The following is a 21,068-nucleotide window of genomic DNA, read 5'->3' as shown; positions in this document are numbered from 1 at the left end:
AAGGACGGTTTTAGTGTATTGTAAACCTTAATGAAAAAGCCTTGTATTAGGCTGAAACTATTCATACACCTTCTCCAAAATTTGGCTTTTAAATAGTAGTATACAGTCATTTAGGATTTTTGAAAAAACACATTAAAAAATATATTTTTTAAGTTGTCCATCACAGCACTACTGTAAAGTCCAATATTAGTATTTTGGACTAGATCCTTCTACTCTCCTCTGTGCATGTATATAACTATATTACACAAAACTGTCTTTATATGCACTCATTAAATAATTCCCTGCCACCTGGCCTGTAGGTTGTTTGCAATTGTTTGTTATTCTAACTGCAATAAACAAGCTTATGTATAAAACTTTGGGCACACTTCTAGTTTTCTGAGTTTGAGATTCTAGAACTGTATTACCAGTACAGAACAGTATGCTATGAGTAAGAGTTCTGGAAGCCAGATAGATCTGGATACAACCCAGACTCTGTTACTCATAATAAGCATGACTCTGAGTAAGTTATTTTACTGCGCCCCCATCTCCATATCTGTCTGTAATTAAGAATAATGCCTGCCTCATAAAATATGAGAATAAAATGAGAAAATATACATAAAAGGTCCTTGTAATTTGTGCACACCTACAATGTAAAAGACACTCAACAAACGTTGCTAAGTATATCCCGGAGTTAGAAAATATGAATATTATGGTTTTCTCAATGAAATGTCAAACTCCAGAAAGCTAGTACCATTTATAACCCAATGTACAGGACACTAGCGTTCATTTCACTGGACTCTGGCTAAAACATTTTCCCCCCACCCGTCCCTCTCTGCTCCTGGCTAAAACTTTTAATGTCATTAAAAAGAAATAAAAATCTTTGCTAGTCCAATAGGTGAAAAATATTGACATTTTGTCCAATTTTATTTTTAAAAATAAAAATGTACTATCAGTAAGATATCCTAACCATGAAAAATCCTGTGCATACTCTGTAATTTAGAAAGTTGTGATTATCACACAACTTTCCTTTCTGAAAACAGGAAATGAGCAGCTTTTCTCAAGTTAGCAAAACTAGGTTTGGGGCCTGGCTCTCTTTTTTATTAGCTGTGTGATACCGAACCCTCCACTTTCCTTATCTGGAAAAAAAAAGTTAACAATACTTCTCTTTCGATCTTAAACGAGTTTCAGAAAGATATTTAGGAAAGTTCCTTATGTGCTATAAGATGATGTACGGATATATAAATTAAACTCCATAAACAGTCAAATCAAAATACAGATCTATTCCTTTAGAGACACATGCTCAAATACTTGAGTGAAATAATATGACGCCTGGGATCTGCTTTTAACTATTCGTACAAAATCAAAGGGAGAGAACAAATTAAAAAGAAATAAAGTCTAGTAACCATTAAACTTGTGTAGTCAATACATGGGATTTCATTCTACCAGCTCCTCTATTTTGGTGTAGATTTGAAATTTTTCAAAAGAAATGCTGCTCTAAACCATTACCTATCAAATACACTTTCAAAGCAATCTCTTAAACAAAATTTATACAAATATTCAAGCACTTTAAAATATTAAGTAATTAAAAAATACCACCAAGATGTTATCACATACCTTAAACAGATTAGTCAAAGGCAAAGCAAAGGCATCCAGAACAAGTTTAATTTCAGTCCATAACTCATTTGACTTAAATTCATGGCGATATCTAGAAAATTAAGGTAAAAGAGGCAAATTTACAAATTTTGGTTAACTGACTTTAGGTCTTCAAGGCTAGATTAGAGAAAAATCTATGGCTAGATAGCTTTCTGAAATAAAAAGGGAATTCAAGCACAGTTTATCAAGACCAGGTATTTCACAAGTAATAGGGCAATATGAAATAAACATCCTACACTTAAGAAGAAACAAACACAATAATGAGAGGCTTATGCTCTTATTCTAGAATTATCATAAAAAAATGACATAATCACAAAAATATACACAAGCAAAAATATCTGAAACAAGTATTTTAAAAATATGAATTTATATATCAATACCTTTTAAATAATGAATGTGCTGTACGAAGGACTCCATTAATAACATGGAAATCTCCACTCTGAAAGCGATTCACCATTTCTGTCAACAAGTCAGGCCATTTCTGAGGGAAATCTTCTCTGCCAATAATGCTAATGGCATCACTTAACTGTGGGGAGGAAAGAGACTAATTAGATTGAAAGCTCTACAAACAAGCCCACCTAACAAGCAGGGCCTCACATACCTGCTTCTGAATTTGCTCTGGGCTGCTAAGCATCAAGTGCACTATGTTAGCTTTAATGGCTGCTCGGTCGGCTTCGCAAATTTTATTTGGTTCATCTTCAACCTAAAAGCAAAACATTAATAAGCAAGTGACATAAATCCATACCTATTACTGTACGGGTTTGTAGATAAAATAGAACCATTTCTCATTTCCTGGTTTCCTAAGAAAAACAGAGGAAGGTAGGGCCTTCCTTCTACATAAATGGGTCACAGATTCCTTTAATAATCTGATGGAAGCATGTTTCTGCAGAAAAATGTACCTTCCTTCCCAAATGCAAATATTTCACATACAAATTAAGGAGCTTCTCTGACTCCCTGATGCCAATTAAGAATCTCAGTTCTGTAAGTAAACTAATCAGAACATGTGGTTTAAAATCTTTATACGGGGCTTCCCTGGTGGCGCAGTGGTTGGGGGTCTGCCTGCTGAGGCAGGGGACTCAGGTTCGTGCCCCGGTCCGGGAGGATCCCACATGCCACGGAGCGGCTGGGCCCGTGAGCCATGGCCGCTGAGCCTCTGCGTCCAGAGCCTGTGCTCCGCAACGGGAGAGGCCACAGCAGTGAGAGGGCTGCGTACTGCGGGGGGGGGGATCTTTATACATATATGCTACTCAGCCGATATTCATCTTCAAAAGCTTCAATTTGACTGTTACCTTAAGTCAAAGAAAGGTCTTTTCAATGAAAACTTCTTGACCATTACCAGTTTGAATGCATCCAGGACTACATCGCCCAAACAGATTCTGGATCTCCCTAGTTTTACAAATCAAGACACAGGGATAGGGCTTGCATGTCTACAAGTAGATGAATGGATTTTTAAACAATCTAAAATTCACTAAGTCATTTCTTCACCACATGTGAGAATGCTTGACTTAAGCTTAAAAACAATATTTACTGTTTTTGAATTCTTCTATGGAATGAGGAAGAAAGATTCTAAATAAATATTTAACCAGATTTAAAGCTGATTTTTTAGAAAAACTATTTCTGTCAACTTTAATACTTTCTAAGTATCATTACTGCTATGACTAAAAACATTTCTCACTTTTTTCTTTATCCTAACCCAGAGTTACCTCAACCCCGGCATTACTGACATTTTGGGTCAGATAAATCTTTGTTACGGGGATCTTTCTTGTGCACTGTAGGATGGTTCCCAGCACCCTCACCTTCTACCCACTAGATGCCAGACACCCTCCCCACCCCACCCCCAGCGTGGACAACCGGAACGTCTCTAAATATCCCCAGGTTGGCAAAACTACCCCCAATTTAGAACCAGTCATAAACTAAGGTAGGGAAGATACCCGTTTCTCAATGTATAGCTATACTGATCATTAAACTTGCAGCATAATAAGATTTACCTCATGATTAGAAAATATTTCCATATCCCACAAGACATAGGACAAATCCCTTACCAAAAACTTCAAATCTAAATTATTTTGCATTCTACACATATATATGTGTAGAATGCATATATATATAAATATAAAATGTGGTTTTTTTCCAGCTTTATATAATTCTTCCTTGTTTACAATAGAAATTGCTTCAATTATTCATTTAGACTGTATCTTCCCATGTAATGTCTCTTCAGTAGATAGTAAGCTAAAGTTAAATTTCAACCAAACTGGATGTTAAAACAAAGTCTCACACTCTCTAGCAACCTGGGTTATGAAGCTGACTTAACTGATATGAATTTAAATAAAACAGCAACTTGGAAAAACGTCCTGTTTAACTTTTTTTTTTTTTTTTTTTTTTTGCAGTACGTGGGCCTCTCACTGTTGTGGCCTCTCCCCTTGCAGAGCACAGGCTCCGGATGCGCAGGCTCAGCGGCCATGGCTCATGGGCCCAGCCGCTCCGCGGCATGTGGGATCTTCCCAGACCGGGGCACGAATCCGTGTCCCCTGCCTCGGCAGGCGGACTCGCAACCACTGTGCCACCAGGGAAGCCCCTGTTTAACTTTTGTCAATTCTTTTGCATTCTCTACATGGACAATCATGTCATCTGAGAACAAAGACAGTTTTATGTCTTTCCAAATGGTATATTTCCTTTTCTTACTGCATTATCAAGGACATCCTTGGTGGTCCAGTGGTTAAGACTCCATGCTTCCAATGCAGAGGACACAGGTTCGATCCCTGGACTGGGAACTAAGGTCCACATGCCATGGCAAAAGAATATATATAAAATAAAGAAGACTCCCAACACAATGTTGAAAAGGAGTGGTAAGAGGGGACACCCTTGCTTTGTAACTGCTCTTGGTGGGAAAGCTTTAAGTTTCTCACCATTAAGTATGATGTTAGTTATAGGTTTTTCACAGTCTTTACATTGCCGAGAAAACTCCTCTCTATTCCAAATTTACTGAGTTTTTACCATGAATGGGTGTTGGACTTTGACAAATGCTTTTTCTGCACCTAATGATATAATAATGTGATTTATCTTCTCTTAGTCGATAGGTTTTTGAATGTTGAACCAGCCTTGCATATCTGAGATAAATCCCACTTGGTCATGGTATTTTTATACTTTTGATACATTTTTGGATTTGACTTTTTAATATTTTGTTGAGGAGGGTCCTGCTTTTATCTTTAATCTGTGACTGAATCGTTCAGGAACACTGCATATATCCATCTTATAAACATGCAGGGTCTTAAAATATGTACTCACAAAATACTTACAATTCTCCAGTTTCTTTTAATATAGTTCTTGAATGTTACTGAGGCACACACTTTGATAACATTATCCTGAGCCTTCTCCAGTAATGTTAAGAGCAACAGTGGGTAATTCTGATTTCCTTCTACAGATTCAAGAAACTTCTCAGCTGTAAAACAATTTCCATGTTAGAAGATTTGTTATTACAAACTAATCTTAAGACTTCATGAATATGTGAACTATGCATATCTCTCACTGAAGCATCATGGAAAGATTAGGATATTTTTTCCCTTAGGGAACCTATCACTTTTAGTGCCTCACTTCTCTTATCTATTAAATGAACTATATATGATGTTACATTAAATTTATATAATACCTCAGTTTTCAGATCACTTTACCATCTGTTAACTCACCCAATTCTCACAAACCTATAAGGTGGCCTGATCAGATGATCGATCACCCCATGTGAAGGACAATCTGCTTCTCAGAGAGATTAAGTGACCTTAGGGCAAAATTCATACACCCCGTCTTGTTCCAGGAGGATTACTATTAGTACTATTAGTAATGGCAGTAATATTTCTTTTATACTACTGTGATTAAGATTAAATAAGTTAATTAATGCTAATACATATTATTATTAACCATATGCATCTGGTGCTTTACTCACATATGTTGTCACTACTACCCAGAGAGGTAGGTAGTATTATCCTCATTTTAAAGACAAGGCCACTCACATATATACAATGGAATATTACTCAGCCATAAAAACAAACGAAATTGAGTTATCTGTAGTGAGGTAGATGAACCTAGAGTCTGTCATACAGAGTGAAGTAAGTCAGAAAGAGAAAAACAAATACTGTATGATAACACATATATATGGAATCTAAAAAAAAAAAAAAAAAACGGTTCTAATGAACCTAGGGGCAGGACAGGAATAAAGACACAGACGTAGAGAATGGACTTGAGGACGTGGGGAGGGGAAGGGTAAGCTGGGATGAAGTGAGAGAGTGGCACTGACACATATACACTCTACCAAACGTGAACAGTGTAAATAGATGGCTAGCGGGAAGCAGCCGCTTAGCACCAGGAGATCAGCTCAGTGCTTTGCAACCACCTAGAGGCGTGGGATAGGGAGGGAGGGAGACGCACGAGGGAGGGGATATGGGGATATATGTGTGCATATAGCTGATTCGCTTTGTTATACAGCAGAAACTAACACAACAATGTAAAGCAATTATACTCCAATAAAGATGTTAAGAAGAAAATAAAGACGAGGCCACTGAGGTTAAGTAAGATCACACAGCTAGAAGATTTCATCACTGTAAACGTTTTAGTCCAGTCCTTATTCTACCATACTAGCCCTCAGTTTTCTTCTTGAATTAAACATTTCTAATATCAGCAATAAATTTATACAAAGATTTTACCCATACGTTTTAAACTCATACTACATTTAGGGATAATAAATCTCCTAGGTTTACAGGTCACACCATGAAGGTTTATAGCACTTCTAATTTTTCCTGTCTTAAGCTTCTTCATAAGGCAACATCCATTCCAAGGTTCCGATATTTACTGAAAAGGTCTGCTGTTAGCATGTATTATCTTCTACGATTTAATGTGATTTAACACCTTTCTTCTTTCCAAATTGAGTCCTAAGAGTTTAACTTCCACCCTCAAAGCCGCCCTGCTTTGTGTCTACCATGTGTTCCTTGGAAGATGAAGAATGCTGAGCTGGAAAATATTTTTCAGGACGGGACACACTCTGGTTCTGTATGGTTTGTGAGGTTTACAGAAGGCTTTGGCTGCGTCAATGTTTGGCTGGTCAGTATTTCACATCCAGCAACCCCTGGGAAATGCTCTGTTCTTAACTCTTCTCAGAAACATCAATTTATTCCCACATTTTGTCCCTGATTCATAAGACAACAGCACCTCAACCTTACAAAGACACAATTATTAAAAATAATTTTTATTAGACAGTGTTGGCAGAGGCTTTCTGGGAACGTCTAAGAGTAGAGCCATTAATTTCCTTTTATCCAAGAACAAATTACTTCTTTAAGCACTAACAGGAAAATTACAATTTTCCCTCACAGAAATCACAAAGGCCTTTCTAGACTAGGATGGATGCATTAACATGTGTACGATTCTATGTATTATATATAACATATAAATATAACATGTATGTGCATGCATTCATCTGGGTCTTCATGGGGTGCTTCCAAAATCCTCTTTATGAGAATGCACATCAGCATTTCCGGTTAACACGGCTTACAAGAAGGATCATCAACTTACTACCCACAAGACACACGTGGCCCCCGGAAATTTATTTGGTTTGCACGGTGTTTCAAAAATTTTTGAAGTTAATTGCTATCATTTAAAAATGAGAGGGACGGGCTTCCCTGGTGGCTCAGTGGTTGAGAATCCGCCTGCCAAGGCAGGGGACGTGGGTTCGAGCCCTGGTCCGGGAAGATCCCACATGCCACAGAAGAACTAAGCCCGTGTGCCACAACTACTGAGCCTGTGCTCTAGAGCCCACGACCCACAACTACTGAGCCCACGTGCCACAGCTACTGAAGCCCGCATGCCTAGAGCCCGTGCTCCGTAACAAGAGAAGCCACCGCAATGAGAAGCCTGTGCACCGCAACGAAGACTAGCCCCCGCTTGCTTCAACAAGAGAAAGCCCGCGCACAGCAACAAAGACCCAACTCAGGCAAAAATAAATAAATAAATAAAATTAAAAAAAAAAAAGATGAGAACACTTCATATAAATATACTTATTTTTCAAGCAAAGCTGGAAATCTGATCTTGCAAGACTGGTGTGAATCCCCCAGAGTTAGCTGGTTCCAAACAATATTTGCCCCTTAACCAAGGCACTTAACCCCCTTGGCCTGCCTCCTTCATTTACCTTTACGTGTGACTCCTGTGGGCATCTGAGTTTATAATGCTAAGCTTATACTAAGTTTCTAATGAAAACTGGTCAAATTTGGGAGGGGGGAGAGAGTAGGAGGAACCCTAGATCTTAAAATATATTAATTAAATCAAACCCAACATGGTGATTTAAGAGACAGTGTCTGATTACCTAGTTTCATTCACTTAATCACTTTTTAGGCAATTAACTCTTACCTCTCTGCCCTAATTATTATATCTCTAAAACAGGCAGGTGTATAGCGATTTTCAGAAAGGTCAAGGGACAAAGCATCCTAAACTTACTAGCCCTTTTTACCCCAGAAGGGATAAAAGCTATTTTACTCAAAAAATAAACCAAAAACAAAAAAAACCCACACCACCATATGTTATAGCAGCTATAAACAGCCAACTAAAGACTTTATGGCTAGAGAATGAAAAATAAACTATGCCTAAGAATTCAAAATTTTATTTACAAACAGGCATATTGCACAAACGTTTCCCTCACCTGTCCTTTAAGAATAAATCAATCACAAAACAGTATTTATTTTCTTTACCTGGACGTCTGATGGCAGGATCAGGATCAAGAGTTTTCTTCAAATATTCTGTTAGCGTTTGCAAATTTGCATCGCTGAGCTCCATTGCCACAGAACCTAAAACAAAAAATGAGGTTTGGGTAATTGGTCACATGGGGACACAGTGATTTACATAAAAGAATCATTTTATATTACGGGTGTCCCTCTCTCTGAAAGTCATCTACTTGTTACATTTTATGTGTGGGCTATAAGCCTTGCTTACTCTTAGCTGAGACAAGGTTCCAGAAGATAAGGTGGGCTTTTTTGAAACAGTAGTGGGATAATTTTGAGACAAAGAAGGAAAAACATAACATAAGCTAAGGGTTAAAAACACAAATCACTAGGTTTATTTTTTTAAAGCCCCACAATAAAAAATTAAAATTCTAAGGATCCTTAATTCTAAGGATCCCACAGAGTTCTGAGATAAAAAACTAGAATACATTCCTTTGTGTACAACATGCAACCATAGGTACTGACAACAAACTACATACTGAGAATTTGTACCTGGGAAGATAATTTTGGGGTTCATAAGATGACAGCTGTGATTATAATTAAAAAGCAATTTTCCACACCAAAAGCAAAGTCAACAAAAGCAAAAATAAACAAGTCAGACTACATCAAACTAAAAAGTGTCTGCATGGCAAAAGAAAACATCAACAAAATGAAAAGACAACATACCAAATGGCAGAAAATATTTTCAAATCATGTCTGATAAAAAGGTTAATTTCCAAAACATATATAAAAAATACAACTTGGGAAAAAAATCCAATTGAAAAATGGGCAGAAGAGCTGAACAGACATTTTTCCAAAGAAAACATACAGTTGGCCAAAAGGTACATGAAAAGGAGCTCAACGTCATTAAACATGAGGGAATGCAAATCAAAACTACAATGAGATTAACACCTCACACCTGTTAGAATGGTGATCATCAAAAAGACGAGGAGGACTTCCCTGGTGGCGCAGTGGTTAAGAATCCACCTGCCAATGCAGGGGACATGGGTTCGAGCCCTGGTCCAGGAAGATCCCACATGCCATGGAGCAACTAAGCCCATGGCGCCAGAACTAGACAGAAGCCTGTGCGCCACAACAAAAGATCCTGAGTGCCGCAACTAAGACCCGACATAGCCAAAAAAATAAATAAAATAAAAATAAAAGCCTAGTTGGAAGACAAGATAAAACTGAAATACCAACTACAGACCTATAATCCCTTTCCTGCAGTTCCGAGATCCAAACATCTACAAACTGAGTTTTTTTTTAACAAGTTTGTGGCAAACTCACTTGGCAACAAAACCTGGCCTGAACTGTCCGAGGCTGTAAATATGAATATCTCACTTAGTATGTAAATTTTTTACTAAATAATGTATTTGATTGCGGGGCGATACCCCATGCCCCACTGGGGATGCTGTATAATCTACAGCAAGTGCATTTCAAAAGAAAAAAAATCTGAATTCTGAAACACTTTTGAGTGTAAGTGCCAAATGAATCACACAGACAGCAACTTAACTGCTAGGTTAAGAAGAGAGTCACTGGAGTATTTGTGGTCCAAGACTTCCCAGAAGCTGTGAACTTGAAGGATACGTAGATTTGGATAGGCCAAGTGGAATGAGGACCCATCTCATACAGGCAATAGTATGAGCAAAGTACAGAGATGGGAAGAATCCATAGCTCCTTTGGGGAACAGTGAACTTGGAGGCTGAGATCAGATCATATAGGTTCCCCAATACTTAGCTGAAGAATTTCATGATTTAATGTACAAGAGGAAGGCACTAAAGGTTTATTGAAATGGGTAAAAACTTAATGAAAGTGGAATATATGTACTTTGGGCTGGCAATGGTTTACAGACTGGAGGCGAGGAAGAGAACAGAAGATCTATTAGGACACTTTTGTAAAATGGGGGAAGGGTCACAAACATGAACCAGGCACAGTGCTAGATGATACGCTTCACATCATTTCACACAATAACCATTTTACAATCAAGGAAGGCAACTCTGAGAGATTAACTAACTTTCCCCAAGCATACAATTAATAAAGATTCGATTCAAATCAGTCTGACCCTATAGATCGACCCTATTCCTACTACCCAAGGCTGCCTCTCAAGTGGAAATAACGACAGAGAGTTGAACTAGAGCGGAAGCACCAGCGACAGCAACAGAAAGGATGACGTGAAAAGACAGCCAGATCAGAAGCAGGGAGAGGAAGAAGTCAAAGATGACTGAGGTTTTGAACAAGGCTGATCCAAACAAAAAAAAGCCATGACGCTTTGTCTTGTCACTTAAAAAAAAAAAAAAAAAAAAGCTAGGAAGATTTTACAGAGGGCTATAGCTAATGCTGTGCTTGTGCGGAGTACTCCTCTACAGCCAGAAACCACAGCCTGCTAAGGAGACTGATCTGTTTGAAACTATTTGTATTCTCCTCAGTACAGTCGTTTTTATCATAAGGGAAGCCAATATGCTGACTGATTTAGTAGATTCCCCCACCTATATATTCACCTCCTTTGACCCAGGGCAAACCACTCTATGGGCATGAATACCAAGCCCTGCTTAACCACACACATAATTTATCAAGAGGCTACTCTTTCTGGTTTTTATACCAAAAGTTTGGAAAACGCTACGCATCATATTCCCCCTCTTTTGGAGATTCACTTCAAAGGCTTCAGGAACTCAAAGAGTAAGTTATCCATTTAACGTTCTTTAATCGAGTTCCTCCCATCACTTGCCCACCGAACCACTTTATTATGGAACACATGTTGGAAAGCAGTGATTTAATCAATTCATTTCCCATTCTTTTTTGTGTTGCAATGCTGAATCTGTTATGAAATCATGAAAGTTTGCTGTGCCAAACAAAACCATTTACATCAGTATATATGAGCTAAAAACAAACTTACTTTGCCACATGCAAATTATTCTACCTTTTGGGATTTATGCAAGGCAACATGTTAAACTGTGTGTGTGTTGAGGGGATTATAGATGTTAACTGGATCTGTTTTGTTCAGTTTTTAAAGACACTCCTCAATAAATCTGCATTTTACTAACTTTCTTCATGACAGAGTCCCATGCAATCTGGCACCTGTCAACCTCGTCTCCTGCCTTCTTCTTGCCCCTATGTTCCAGCCCCCAACGCCTTCTTTATGTTCCTCAAACCAGACAAAGACAGTTCTCTCCGCCTGTGATAACGCCCTTCCTTCTAATTTGATATCAGGTATCATTCAGCTGTCAGCCCACTGTCAAATCCTCAAAAGAGCCCTCCGTGACTACCATCCACCTCATCCCTATTGTACTGTTAACAGCATTTATCCTCACCTGAGAGATCTTTGACTTGTTATCTCATTTGTAAGCTCCTTAGGGCAGGGACTTTGTAGGTCTTCCTCTCCGTATACCCAGGACCTTCAACACTGCCTGGCACACAGCAGACATTCATTAAGCATTTGTTGCATGAACTAACGGATAAGACAATATGTCAGCGAACCAGCTAAAACATGGATCCAGTTTGGATTGGAGACTATTCTCTGCGGATCAGTTACTAGCAGGCCCGACATAATGTAGTAACTCAGTTACACCTGTCAGATAAACAGTGACCAACTTACTGCCATAATTAGTTTCTGTTCATTCAAAAATGCTTGAAGAAAGATGTGAATTTGAAATCTGTCCTGTATTACTGTTCATATCTGCCAGTGCTAGCACTTTTGTTTCGGAGGCTTGCACTTACTGTCCCGTCTGCCTGGATCTCTCTGCCCCTGGAGAGCTTTGTGGCTCACTGCCCACTTCATTCAGGTCTCTTTCCAAATGTCATCTCTTTTTAGAGGCGCTGTCCTGGACCATCGTATCTAAAAGAGCACCCACCTCACCCACTCTCCATTCTCTTACTCTGTTTTTCCAAGTCAATTTTATCAGGCATATGAATTGCTTTCTTGTTTACTATGCTTTTCCCTCCATTAGACTGTAAGCTCCATGTGAGCAGGGACTTTGTGTTTTGTTCACTGCAATCTCCCTAGACCCTTAAAACAGTGATGGGTACCTACTACATATTTGTTGTACGATTTTCAAAGGCTACATACCCTTTACTGATTTTTTTTTCCCCATCAAAAAGCACTATTGGGGCTTCCCTGGTGGCGCAGTGGTTGAGAATCTGCCTGCCAATGCAGGGGACATGGGTTCGAGCCCTGGTCTGGGAAGATCCCACATGCCGCAGAGCAACTGGGCCCATAAGCCACAATTACTGAGCCTGTGCATCTGGAGCCTGTGCTCCGCAACAAGAGAGGCCGCGATAGTGAGAGGCCCGCACACCGCGATGAAGAGTGGCCCCCGCTTGCCGCAACTGGAGACAGCCCTCGCACAGAAACGAAGACCCAACACAGCCATAAATAATAAATAAATAAATTTTAAAAAAAAAGCACTATCATTCTTCACATTTATTTTGGTCAATTGACTGTGACAAACAGGAAGAACTGGAGACAACTGATTCTAAGAGCACATGACAGAGTGACCCCAGAAAACAACAAAGTTGAAGTGCTAGGGTGGGACTATGTTTAAATTAAAAAAAAAAAAAAAAAAGTGTGTAGGGGGAGAAACTGTGAGGCGTTGGGGGGGGAGGATATAAATATGCATGCTACAACCCTGAAAGTTAAAATACTATGTAAGTCCTATATTTTTAATGTTAGTTAAGGGACTAAATGTCAACAAATCCTTTTTCTATCTCCTCAGTGACCATGTCTATACACCCAATTTATAAGCTTAGCCTTGATTTGGGAAAGTATGACCAATCAGGTAATTTTAGAGAATACTCCACAGGTTTTCACAATATATCAGCAAGATCAAGGTCTAATTAAATTATCTTATTTGCCACAGGTGAAGGTGCTTTGACACTTGGCAATGTTAGCAATATATAACTGTAAAAAGTGTTACTGACTTTAAAGACTCAAACTAGAAGTGAAAAAATTCACTCTTTTGCTTTTGAATAAGGCGTGATACTTTACTTCTCCACTGAGCTATTTTTGGAAATCCCTACCAATACACAAAAAATAAAAAATATGTACCACAATAAATCAATTATGACAGACTTATCTAAATCCCAAGTTCTTCTTATTGAAAGAATGGCTGGGCCTAAGTCTAGCCTCTTCTCACAGGCCCTCAATTACAGATGAAGATTTTTGGAATAAAAGCTTTGCTTTCCAAGGCCATCTCACAGACATCTGTGACATAAGTTGATCCAAGATGTGTGCCTTTTCCTTAGATATTTCCTCCACATTAGAGAACCATTCCTGAAGCCCTACATTTGGGGAAAGGGAGAGAGATCCAATAAATGAAAACTATCTGGCGCACACACACATCAAGAACATTCCCCAACACCTCAATCCGCCCTCTGCTTTTTTTTTTTTAAATAAATTTATTTATTTTTGGCCACGTTGGGTCTTTGTTGTTGCGCGCGGGCTTTCTCTAGTTGCAGAGAGCAGAGGCTACTCTTCGTTGCGGTGCGCGGGCTTCTCACTGCAGTGGCTTCTCCCGTTGAGGAGCACGGGCTCTAGGCGCGCGGGCTTCAGTAGCTGTGGCACGTAGGCTCAGTAGTTGTGGCTCTCGCAGCTCTAGAGCACAGGCTCAGTAGTTGTGGCTCACGGGCTTAGTGGGCATGTGGGATCTTCCCGGACCAGGGCTCGAACCCGCGTCCCCTGAATTGGCAGGCGGATTCTTAACCACTGTGCCACCAGGGAAGCCCCACCCTCTGCTTTCTAATCACAAGAACATACCAATGAGATGCAAATCCGAACTTTTTACATTGTCTGCAAAGCCCTATGTGATCTGGCCCCTGGATACCTCTCCCTTCATATACTACTCTGTGCAAGTTGGATTTTCTTCAAATATTCCAGGCTTGTTCCTGTCCCGAGCCCTTTGTACTTTCTATTCTCTCTGCCTGGAATGTTCTGTTCCCTCATCTTTCCTGGTCTCAGCTCAAATGCCACCTCCTCAGAGAAGTCGCCTTCGTCTGTCACTATCCGAAATTATCTAGGTCATTTATGTGTATTCTTGTTTCTTTCCCCCACTAGAATATAAGCTTCCCAAGGGAAGGGACTTTGTCCATTTTTGTTTCTTCACTGTATTCACAGAGATTAAGTGGATGCTCAATCAAGTTATTAAATGAATAAAGGAACAAATTAATACCAAAGGTAGAACACTGCCCCCAAACCCATCTAATACTATATAGGAAATGGTTTCCCTCTATCCCAGTCTCCAACCAGCAAAAATCAAAGTAAACAGAAGGGGAGAGAGAACTCTCTTGCACTGATGTAAAGAAATGAAAGATAAAGGGTCTTAAGAGGGAAGAGGCTGGGTAGATCAAGTCCCAAGAATTATGCAAAAATATGGAGACACACAAAAAAGGGCCAAAAATTTGACTATGGGGGCCCAAGTGGAGGAGAAAAAGAGCACTGTTAGGATCTAAGAGTAAAAATCCCCTTTCTGTGCATTATTATTCCAAGGAATAATACTTGCGCATCTAACACGTGGCAAGCAACAGCCATCTGCGTACAGCAGTAATGAGACAGGCGAGGTCCTTGCTTTTTTACATCCTAGCAGTTGAGGAAGACAATAAACAAGTAAACTACACGTGATTCTAGAATATGATAAAAGCTGTGAAGTAACTAAAACTCGGGTGATGTGATGGAGAGTTGAAGGAAAGAGATCTTTTGAGAGGCTGGTCAAAAAAGGCGTAAGGCGAGTGAAACTCGAAAGGCAGGAACCAGCAAAGACCTGATGCTGGTAATTTCCAAGCAGAGGAATGGCGTGTCCAAACGCTTTATGGAGGACATGAGCTCGGAACATTTAAAAAGAAAGGTCAGCAGTATGGCTACAGTGGCTAAGGAGAAGAGACAAATAGGAGAGGCGGACAACGGTCACCACCGACGGGACTTTGTAAACCACGGTAGTAACTCAGTGGATCCTCAGCCACTTTACGAAGTAGATGTTTTCAACCCCACTGTGCAGATAAGGAAGTGGAGGCCGGAGAGATGAAGAGACCAGCCCTAAGTTACACCCCTAGGGAGAGGCTAAATCTGGAATGGACTCAGGCCTTCTCATTCCAACGCTGAATTCCACGCTCCGAACGGTATACCACGCCATAGCGTCTCCCCCAAGAGGCGGACCCCGTGTTACCGCGCAGGTGCGTGGACTCCCCAGTGCACGGACTACAAGCTAATCTTCACGAGGAACTCACCAAAGTGAGATCACGAAGCCCGTGTTACAGTCGCGGAGGCTGAAGCACTGGGAGGTGCCGCTCCACCGCCTCCTTAATGAGAAAGTGAGGCCAGGGGAAGAAGCGGTCGGGGCGGCTGCCCGCAAGCCCGCTCAGCCGCCGGACAGGCCTGGCTGCCGCACTCCGCTCGCGTTGCGGGTGGCCCAGAGCGCCGAGAACGGACGCGCGGGCGCCACCAATGAGAGGCGGCCTTCCCGAGCGGCGCGGCCAATCAGCGCGGCGCTGGAGAGGACGGGGCGGGCGCTTGGGCCGCTCTGGTTAGGCCGCGCCTGGGCAGCCCTCGCCCCTCGCAGGCTCGGGGGCCGCCGGGCCTGGGCCTCAGACCTGGGATGCCAAGAGAGGAGACGAGACCCGTCGGCGAAGACCCTGCCCGAGGGCGCTGCCCGGGACACGGGCCCATAATCCGCTCTCGCCCAGAGGTGCTATCCTTGCTTCCCAGCGTTCGGAAGTGCCGGGAGCGCCTCATCCCTCCCGCAGCCGGGTCCCAAGAGCCCACTGTGCCAGGCCGTGCACGCCCGCGCCTTACCTCGTGGGGGTACGGGTACGGAGAAAGGAATCTCAGCCGCAGACCGTAGCCGGCAATACCCACCCCTGCTGCCGCTCCACCGCACATTCAAACCCCGGCAAAATGGCGCGGCGGCGAGGCTGTGGTCGGGGCGCATGCGTGAGCGGGGCCGAGGCAAGGGGCGGGGCCGAGGGCGCTCGGCTCCACCCAGGCTGGAATCGCCAATCGCGGCCCCGCTCTGTGTGTGCTGACGTCACAAACGACAATGCCCTTTGGCTTTTTTTTTTTTTTTTTTTTTTTTTGCGGTACGCAGGCCTCTCACTGCTGTGGCCTCCCCCGCTGCGGAGCACAGGCTCCGGACACGCAGGCTCAGCGGCCATAGCTCACGGGCCCAGCCGCTCCGCGGCATGTGGGATCTTCCCGGACCGGGGTACGAACCCGTGTCCCCTGCATCGGCAGGCGGACTCTCAACCACTGCGCCACCAGGGAAGCCCTGCCCTTCGACTTTGAACGCTCCATCGGGCATCACAATGCCGATTCTGAGACGAGCACAGATTCGGCGAGTGGCCGCTGCATTGTGGCCTATTTTGATGTCAGGCACCTAGTAGGTCTTACATAACTGTTGAACGAACTGCCCAAAGTCATGTCCAAAGCGTCTCCAATCGAAGAGAACTGCCTGCCCCTCATGGAGCTTATGTTTTAGAGGGAGGAACGGAATAAACAAGATAATTTCAAATTTGATAAGTGCTATGAGTCTTCTCATAGGATTTAAAAACAGAATGATGTGGCAGCAGTGACGTAGAATGTCAATGGGATGGCCAGAGGAGACCTCTAAACAAGTGACAATTGACTTGAATTTCAACAAGGAGACAGCTGTGGATCAGCCTGCAGACCGTTCCAGGAGGAGGGGATGCTAATAGCAAAGGCTCTGAGGCAGGACTGGGCTAGGCTGGGGCTTAAAAAAGAAAGTGGAGCATGGCAGGAGATGAAGTCAGGTCAGGAGGGGCCAGATGATGCAGGCCTCTTAAGCCAGTGTTATGTCTTAAGTGCACCCATTACAGGATGACCACCAAATTTATATTTTAAAAGGTCCACCAGTTGCTGCTTGGACTGTATGGGGGAAAGTCCTTGAAGCAGGGAGACCAGTGAGCAAGCTGCTGGAGGCATCCAGGAAAGACGTTAGGCCTGGAGTAGGGTGAATAGCAGTGCACGTGGAGAGAAGTGGACAGCTTCAGGATATATTTTAGAGGTAGAGCCCATAGGATCTTATGTCACACTGAGTGTGGGAGAGAGGAACCAATGGTGACTTATGGAAATCCCAACCCTCAGTTTTGGCCACCTCCTCTGCCTCCCTCAACAGGCTCAGCTGTCTCCCCTCAGAGCCCATCCCTTGGAATTGCTAGCTTGCTACTTCTGGGACTGAAAGTCATGCTATTTGGTCATCATTCGAGGAAACAAATATAGGAACAAAAGGATATAGGCACTGAGGACAGCAGAGCTCTCAGCCCGTGGTGACTCCGTCCAAACCTCTACACTAAGCGCTGACCAATCTCGAACATGGCTTCTAGCAACACAAGGCTGTGTCCCTAGGGTGACCCCAGTGTCCCCACCCCCTCACGACTGCCTGAGAAAACTCAGTGCCACCAGGAGAATTTACTGTTTTTTTCTAACCAAGATCTGAGGATGGGCTCCAACCTCCCTTTCTTAAAGCATTTACTGAAAAGGGCTTACAATTGTGAACTCCTTCCTCTGTCCTTTTGAGAGGTATATGTATCTCCTACACTTCAGGAATGTCTTTCTTAAGGACCTGAAAGCCCTTCCTTTGAAATGTAATCATCAGGAAGGTAGGGTCTCTGTCTCCCAGTCTCTATGGGAGGCTAGAAGCCTAACTTTGGTAATTCCCGGCTAGCAGACACTGCTGGCCTCATCACATTTACACTGACCAACCCTCTAACTTTTCACTTGAGCCCCTGTTCTTTCCTTACTCCCTCATTCTCCTTTTAAAACATCCAATCACCTCCGCACAAGTCCAGAATGAGCTCAGCTCTTTCCCCACCAGTAATTACAGAACAAAATCTGTTTTCACCACTTTAACAATGTCTGGCTGTGTTTATCTTTGACTGCACCCTGGCTACAGACATGTAAAAGCAACTCCTATGTATAAAATGTAAAAAGTTGCTCTGTTTGAGTAGAAGGGCTGTAGTTATAAGTTTTTGGTAAAGTTACTCAACCTCTCTCATCATAGTCCACAAACCCCACAAGATCTGACTCCTGCCAACCCGTTTGACTCATCACCTTCCTCTCTGCTTCCCTCCACCCTCACTCAGCTCAGCCACCCCACCTTCCTTTCTGTTCTTCCAAGCTCCAAGCTTATTCCTACCTCATTCCTACATGCTCTTCCCTCTTTGTCTGGAAGGCTCTTCTAGATCCTTGAAAGACTGGCTTTTCTGCACCTTCAGATTCCAGCTCAAATGTCACCTGTTCAAAGAGGCCTTCCACTCTTTTCCAAACAAAATTACCCACTCCTCACCACCCAATAACAAGACATTTAGGGTTGCCAGATTTAGCAAATGAAATACAGGACACCTGGTGCAACGTGAATTTCAGAAAAGCAATGCATGATTTTTTAGTATAAATATCGCATGGGACGTAGTTACACTAAAAAAATCATAGTGTTTATCTGAAATTCACATTGAATCAAGTGTCCTGTATTTTATCTGACAGCCCTACCTCCATTATATCATCTTCTCCACAGCATTTATCACTCCCTGCAATTGTCTCCTTTTTTTTTTGGCCGCGCTGTGAAGCATGCGGGATCTTAGTTCACCAACCAGGGACCGAACCTGTGGCCCTTGCGTTAAGAGGCCAGAGTCTTAACCACTGGACTGCGGGGAAATCCCCAATTGTCTTTTTCAATTGTCCCCCCCACACCTGCCTAAGGACGCTATTAAAACAAAGACTTTCTCTTATTTACAGCTATACCCCCAGCACCTAGCACAGCGTAGCTGTTCAATAAATATTTGTTGAGTGTTGAATTAAATGCCCTATATAAATAGGTGAAGTCCATTGAGAAAGGTGTACATTATTAGGACACTGGTGGAAAAGATATATTTTCATCATCGCAGCAACAGTATAAGCAATCATCTTGATCATACTAGCCTGCTTTCCTGGACATCTTCCTCTAGTCCTGGGGAGAGCAACCCTGATGACTTAACAGTTTTTCATCTCCGAGAGCCAATCAGGAAGGAAGCTGGCTGGCATCTTGTGTCTGCCCAGCATCACTGCCCGTTTCTGTAGGAAGCCCTCAAGATGTGCCAAGGTTATCATGTCTGTGGACGTGGCTCCAGCGGGGCGCTCTCCCCTCACCCATAGCACCCTCAAGAACTACAGGGGTTAGGGCCACAGAAAGGCTTGTGGGTCCTCTCTCTCCATCCTCTGTGGGGCGTGGGGGATCCATGAAGATTCCCTGGGGATCCCCATCCTCCCTCCCGCCACATACACACACTCTTAGGTTTCCCACAACTGCTGCTGTGCTGGAAACCAAGGAAACTAATTCAGCCATTTTCAGGAGCTGGAACTGAGTATGCACGTAGTTTTCTTTCTTTCCAAACCCTGATGAAACAATGCATGTGCTGTATGGAAAGATTTTCTGAGAAAAGGAAGACACTCTTACATTTTATTTGGATTCAGAAGGCCATGGACACATCTGGCTGTGCTTGGAAAGAAGAAGTCTTCTTTGGGTTCTATCTCACTTTTAAAGCCCAGCTGAGATGCAGAAAAGTGTTGACAGCTACAATTGAGACGTGTCAGATTGCTGTTTCTTACCTTTTTTTTAAAAGGAGGCACCTTTCTTTCTTGTGCACATGGTAGAAAATTCACATGGTACAAACAGCTTTTGGTCTTTCACTAATCAGGACATTAGCTGTAGATAATATATTGAATATTTAAGCCCTTTATGTTCTTATTTTTTAAATGTTCTTTATCTGATGTTCTCTGAGAGGCGTGTGAGTCTCCCGTCGTGGTTCTGGCTTTGTCATTGTTAAAGGGTACTTCAGTCAGCTTTTGATTTATAGTTTGAAGCTGTTAGGTGGATAAAGGGTTCCTGCCCTTTCTTCCTGATGAAGCCTACCATTTGATAATGTGAAATATTCCTCTTTGGCCCTTTCCAAGCTTTCCTCTTCCAATTCTTGTCTGGTATCAGTACGGTTGGACCTACTTTCTTTCTGTTAACAATTTCCTGGCTCTTCCCCTCCCCATTTTATTGAGATATAATTTTTTAAAATAAATGTATTCATTCATTTATTTTTGGCTGTGTTGGGTCTTCATTGCTGCGCGCGGGCTTTCTCTAGTTGCTGCGAGCAGGAGCTACTCTTCGTTGCGGTGCACAGGCTTCTCATTGCGGTGGCTTCTCTTGTTGTGGAGCACAGGCTCTAGGCATGTGGGCTCAGTAGTTGTGGCTCGCAGGCTCTAGAGCACCAGCTCAGTAGTTGTGGCACACGGGCTTAGTTGCTCCGTGGCATGCGGGTCTTCCTGGACCAGGTCTCAAACCCGTGTCCCCTGCATTAGCAGGCGGATTCTTAACTACTGCGCCACCAGGGAAGTCCTTGAGATACAACTGACATATCTTTCAGCATCCCTTTATTGCCAGAATTCTTTCATCCTTTTGTATCATGCTAGTTAAGTACATGGATTTGAGCCAGACTACCGAGGTTAAGACCCCAATGCCATCTGTGTGACACTGGGCAAGTTACTTATAACTTGGTTGCCTAATCTCTAAAATCCGGGTAATATTATTATTTTGCCTCAGGGTGGTAGTGAGGATCAAAGAGCCAATATAAACGAAGCCCACAAAAGGGCACCGGGGAAACAGCGCCCAACAGTGTTAGCTGTTATGACCATTTGTTATGACCGGTGGGAGTGTGTTCTTGACGCCCTCCCATTGTCCC

The 21,068-nt window shown here is 42.4% G+C and overlaps 1 protein-coding gene across 2 annotated transcripts in view; it reads right to left on the bottom strand.

Moving 5' to 3' along the window:
* CSE1L (chromosome segregation 1 like) overlaps positions 1–16,271 on the bottom strand; it is a 41,602-nt gene extending 25,331 nt beyond the window's left edge. The window contains exons 1-7 of one of the 2 annotated variants that reach the window (XM_022597678.2): positions 16,144–16,206; positions 11,675–11,770; positions 8,358–8,453; positions 4,929–5,071; positions 2,234–2,335; positions 2,013–2,158; positions 1,594–1,684 (exon numbers count right to left, since the gene is read on the bottom strand). In XM_022597678.2, coding sequence (XP_022453386.1) covers positions 1,594–1,684; positions 2,013–2,158; positions 2,234–2,335; positions 4,929–5,071; positions 8,358–8,442 — 567 coding nt within the window. In that variant the 5' untranslated portion in view covers positions 8,443–8,453; positions 11,675–11,770; positions 16,144–16,206. Of the gene's footprint in view, positions 1–1,593; positions 1,685–2,012; positions 2,159–2,233; positions 2,336–4,928; positions 5,072–8,357; positions 8,454–11,674; positions 11,771–16,143 lie in introns of both variants that reach the window. The other variant, XM_022597677.3, reaches the window with a different exon arrangement.
* Between the last annotated feature and the right edge of the window lie 4,797 nt (positions 16,272–21,068).

The sequence above is a fragment of the Delphinapterus leucas genome, chromosome 15, assembly GCF_059928025.1.
Source record: "Delphinapterus leucas isolate spDelLeu-1000000601 "Yukka" chromosome 15, BTC_Dleu_Yukka2, whole genome shotgun sequence".
NCBI lineage: Eukaryota > Metazoa > Chordata > Mammalia > Artiodactyla > Monodontidae > Delphinapterus > Delphinapterus leucas.
Note: the sequence above shows the minus strand (reverse complement) of the source record. Positions and strands in the feature narration are given on the sequence as shown.